The sequence below is a fragment of the Pan troglodytes genome, chromosome 7 (genome assembly GCF_028858775.2).
Source record: "Pan troglodytes isolate AG18354 chromosome 7, NHGRI_mPanTro3-v2.0_pri, whole genome shotgun sequence".
In the NCBI taxonomy this organism is placed as follows: domain Eukaryota; kingdom Metazoa; phylum Chordata; class Mammalia; order Primates; family Hominidae; genus Pan; species Pan troglodytes.
In genome coordinates this window covers 48,450,573-48,455,919 of record NC_072405.2, presented here as the reverse complement: position 1 = coordinate 48,455,919, position 5,347 = coordinate 48,450,573, and the positions used below count along the sequence as shown (strand labels likewise).

The 5,347-nt window shown below is 37.6% G+C and overlaps 1 protein-coding gene across 1 annotated transcript; it reads right to left on the bottom strand.

Moving 5' to 3' along the window:
* Positions 1 to 2,499: 2,499 nt before the first annotated feature.
* Positions 2,500 to 3,848, bottom strand: TCIM (transcriptional and immune response regulator). Its single transcript, XM_519724.7, has one exon. It carries the CDS (start codon positions 3,773 to 3,775, stop codon positions 3,455 to 3,457), a length of 321 nt encoding a protein of 106 aa, XP_519724.2. The 5' UTR covers positions 3,776 to 3,848; the 3' UTR covers positions 2,500 to 3,454.
* Positions 3,849 to 5,347: the final 1,499 nt, after the last annotated feature.

Here is a 5,347-nt window from a genome sequence, read left to right as displayed (position 1 = left end):
GTCAATTAAATACTCTGAAAAAACATGCAATCCTCAGGCCATGGCTTCATTATTAGTTTACTAGCAGATGAAACTTTCTAAGGGAATGTCAATTGCGTACCCTGGTTACCCTCCGATGATGAGAAAAATATAGTCAGCCATACACCCTGGACCCCTTTCTCAGAAAATCCTATCTGCTGGACAAATCCCCCTTTGCTGTGGGCCAGGGGATGAACTGAGTGAATAAAATATTGAATCCATGGTTTCTGAGTTCCTTCAATGAACAAACTAAGACCCAAAGCTTACGTGTGGCCTTGTGTTCCAGGATGCTAATACAAGTGTTATTTTAACTGCAGGCTTGAAAGCCTATATCTAAGCACATCTTGATACAATTAAAACTATTAAACTAAGACGCTTTCCCCATGTAGCACATGTAACAAATAAATAGACAAACATACCCAGGTCAGATAAAAGTGATGCTTCAGAGGCCAGGCCTTCCTGTCTTCATGACTGACTAACATAGAAGTATCGTTACTTAAAAGAAAAAGAGAAGCTTGGTTTCTCCCAAAGAACCAGTATAGTCTAGTGGCTGGGAATGAAGGCCAGAGTTCCTGGATTTGATTTCTGGAGTTATTAGCTGCGTGTCATTGACCAAGTTACTGCACCTCTCTGTGCTTCAGTTTTATTACTATATTACACACGCACATGCCCTTAGCATTTATGTCATGGCACTAATTAAGTGATGTATTAGTAATACACAAAAAAACACTTAGAAAATTGTCTGACTGAGAGTAAACACTCAGTGAAAGTTATTATTGTGATCTCATGATACCAATATGATTAATGAGCTATTTAATCTTTGCTGCTTTTATTTCTTCAATTACAGTGAGATGTCCTGAGATATATTTGTTTATCCTTGTGCCATAAATTTCTAAACTGAACCAATCCTCCCTGTTCTAATGATGTTTATTTTCACCTCACATTAAGTAATGAATGTATTATGAAGCTAAAAATCATCCTTATGCAATTAAATTGATTCCAACTTTTGTTCTCCATGAATGGTAAAGACGACACGTTTGTGATAATCTACTGGATGTGTTTTTACTTTCCATACCATTGTGGAGTGCATCCAAATTGCTTTTTAATTTGTCTCCCATGTTACAGCCTTGAAATCAGAAAATAACGTAATATACTGCAAGAAAACAACTTAATACATGCTAATGTGAAAAGAGGAGAAGATATACTTTGTACCCTAATGAAAACAACAGTGGCAGAGTAAATAGTTATGAGTATGTATAATACACTTAACTCTTGAACTACATTTAGCATCCAAGTGTGCTTCAATTTTTGAATAGAAAATAAAGATTTTCACTGATGTGCCCTATCAAGAGAAGGAAGTTATTTCTAGCACACGCAGTGAACATTAAGAAAGCTCAGTTCATAAGGATGGGAAAGTAGGGTTATGCAGCCGAGGGCCTCTTTACAGCCTTCTCTTTCATACTCCCGTAACACAGCACAGTGAAAATGAAACAGGGAAAATTTCTGTGGAATTGTCTAGGATGTCCCCAGCCTGGGTTAGGCTTCTTCCAATTCTCCTGCTACTCCGCAAACCCTTTTTCTGTTTATAACTTTTTTTGGAGTTGTAGCTGTCTCTACAAATCTCGTGAAAATTATCAATATTCCTCCTAGAAAAATGCACACACACACACACACAATTTTGCATATTAATGTGTTATCTTCCTGAATGCTCTCTTGGAAAGAACTCATTTTTAATAAAGTGATTTGCATTATCTTCAGTGAACGAGTAAATTACTATTTGAAAATAGAATTTGCCATTTGATTTTCTTTTTAAAAACATAGTATTTATAATCCTGACTTGTAACCCTCCCAGCAGATGTGAGGTAGTTCACTTGTTTTCACTTACTGTGATCAGCATTTTGAAAAACACTTTAGGTGTTTCTAAAATGCTTAACTTCTGGAAAAATTTTATTTTTGTTAGGAAAGCATAGCAGGCATTTATGTATGCTGTCCTAGAAACATTTTATTATAGTTTTAATGGGAAATAAGCAAAGAGATAATATTATTTCTATATTTGTTCCTATTAAACAAACAGTAGTAACACACAGAATCTTGGTCATCACTCAGACTCTAAACCCAAAACATATTGCTTGGGAAAAATAGATGTACACATGTACATAGCTACTGTAATCATAGAAGAAATTTTTCAAAAGTATCAAGAGAAAGCCTTTTAAAACTCATCCTTAATGGATACATAAATAGAAATGCCAAGGAGTCAATCTATGAACTTCTATATCTATATTTTATATTTTAAGATTGGGACAGAGAAACTTCCCAGATATTTGACGTAAGAATTTGTATTGAAAAAGTTTGGTAATTAATATAAAACTACTCTAAAATTAACTTTTATTGTTAGAGACACATCTTTAGAAAAGTTTGTAAATATCAACATTTACCATCTTATTTTTTCCTTTGAGACCAAGCATCACAGACCAAAAGCCACAAAGTTTACAATAATTTATTATTGTTGCATGACATTTGCCAGTAAAATAAATTATAGAAACTATAGAGTCTTTATAAACTATTTTGTATATCATATTCACTTCCTAATGCTTACTGCAGTAACTGTATGAAATTTAATTAGATTACGTTTTAGCATTAGTCAGAAGATTTAAAAAATATATAAAATGTTTTCACAGTACTTTGGATTTATAAAAGACCCCATTATTTTAACTTTTGTGCAACCTGTTTGAAATGTATAAAAAACCTTTTACAAACCAAAAGGTGGCGTAAGGTTTTACTGAGTTGCTGAAGACATCTTACTTTCTTGAATTTCTACTTAACATCCATGTGGTGCACTTTTTCAGGCATTGTAATAAGTGCAAATAAATAATCAATTACTGATTTCTAAAAATCTATACCAATAGACAAGACTCAGGCTTGGAAATATTTTGAACACTCAGATATAAAAATTCAGTAAACAATTTATGCATGATATTTTCTCTCCCTGTCTTCCCTCTCCCTCCTCCCTTCCCCTATCTATTTGGTTAAAAAAAAAAAAAGTTCAACTTCGATTTAAGTCCTAGGGCCTGACAAAGTGACCCTGGATATATGTCATCTCCAGCCATCTGTTTTCTTTAGTTCTCATTACATCTGTCCAGGCTCTTCTATCAGCATCAATCCTTTCCTGCAGGGACGGAAGAGTTTTCAAATCCTTGCTGAAAGCATTTTGTTCTCCTCTGTAACAGCACAGGGCATGAAATTGTTTGGAGTCTTTGTAACCAGTCTGTTCAGTCCTGGTCCCTTTCCAGTCCCAGTCCCTTTCCAGCCTCTGGAGTCCTGACAGAAGAGAAGCTTGCAAGGTAGCAGCAAAATGCTGCATCTGTTAGAATCTCACAAACTCACTTGGTCTTTGAATGTCCATTCTTGGATAACGTCCTTATCCATCCTCTTCTCTTCAGTGAACTTTGATGGAATATTTCCGCAGTTTCAGAAACTGGAAAAGCTTGTCTTTTGTCCTCTTCTTCAAGGCCATCAGGGCACGCGTTTTCTCCTCCACATCTTGATCTATGGCAAAAATGATCTTGGCTCTCTCCTCTGCTTTCTTGTCTCCAGAGTTTCTGAAGAGCCTTTGTAGTGATTCTTGGTCTGTGTTTTCAAAGATGTTGCCCACGGCTTTCTTACGAGAGGCTGTGTCGAAGTGGTAGCCATGGATGGATGGGCTGACTCGTAGCGACGTGGACATGATGATGGCTTGGTGGCTTCGCTTTGCTTTCATCGATGTGGGGATCTTCCGGAATTCAGCTCCCAGGCTTTCCAGAGAGTCTGTAGTGAAATCATTCTGGGACTGCTATTTAAAGTGTGAACAAAAGCTCCAGGCTCAAATTACACTGGTGACATCAGAGTGATCTCAAGGAAGAATAATCACAGAAAGGCTTAACAGTTGAGTTGCCAATATCCTGTTCTTGTGTAAAACATTACTAAAAGCTGTGTTCAGTGATTAGGCGCAGGGCTGTGAGTACTCATTTTACTTCCTATGTGGCAGTAGGATAATACGGACCTGGGCCTTTCTTTAAGAAAATAGCTGAATACAGGAAAATGCAAAGATAAGACATAAACGAGGTTGCTTAGACTCTCAAATCTTCCCAAACAACAGTTAGAACAAGGGGTTCTGCTAACTACAGGAAAGCTTTCGTTCGCAGAGAAGTAATTAAAGTGCACTGCAAACATTTGGCAGTCCACATCAGTGCCCTTTGGACATCCGTATCAGGGGCAACTCCAGAGCTACTGAGAGAAAGCTGAGCAATCAAGGATAATAATTTGGGGTGTGATCAATTCTAGGACGGGATTTTACATACAAAACACTGACATGACACAGCTTGAAACGGTGACTTTTCAGAGATTGTGTACAAGTGCTAAGTGTTACTGAAGACCATTGTAATTTGGGTGTAGTAATAATATGAATAGTAGAGGCTATCTCCTTAGGCTTGTGTATACATCCACAACAATAGCTATCAAAAAAGCCAGCAGGAAAAGTTAATCAAGTGTTTTACGTGCACAGTGCCCAAAATGAACGAGGTGATCTTTTGTTTTCAAATTTATTTTGGCATTACCCAGACATAGAGCAATAACTTCTTTGGAAGCATATAAATGTGTTCTTCCTGTCTTCCACAATATTCAAGCCAGCCAGTGTCCTCACTGACCTATGGAGTTGTCATATGCTAAATGCGAGCTTCAAAGGGTCCTGGAGATTCTCTTTGTGGATCTTACGCCTGGTCCGCTTTCTAGTCCTTTAAGAAAGCAGGACAGGTCTTTTCGTTTTTCTTTTTATCTAGTCAAGTAAGATCTAGAAAATGCGCAAAGGGAGACACCGTGGGGAAGGTACCTCACTAGGAAATTGAGTTAGAGACTCTCCTTATATTTTAATTCATTCATTCACTTACTCGTTTATCCACTCATTTATTTAATCAATATTTATTAAAGGTGTGTTATTAGCCAGAACTTTTTGAGGCATTAGAAATGAAACAGTAAACCAAACAAAACCAACCTAACCAAACCATGCAAAGTATCCCTTTTTTACCTTAATGAAGTTTATGTTCTACTGGGAAATAGACAATAGAAACATACATTTGGCCGGGCGCGGTGGCTCACGCCTGTAATCCCAGCACTTTGGGAGGCCGAGACGGGCGGATCACGAGGTCAGGAGATCGAGACCATCTTGGCTAACACGGTGAAACCCCGTTTCTACTAAAAATACAAAAAATTAGCCAGGCGTGTTGGCGGGCGCCTGTAGTCCCAGCTACTTGGGAGGCTGAGGCAGGAGAATGGCGTGAACCCGGGAGGCGGAGCT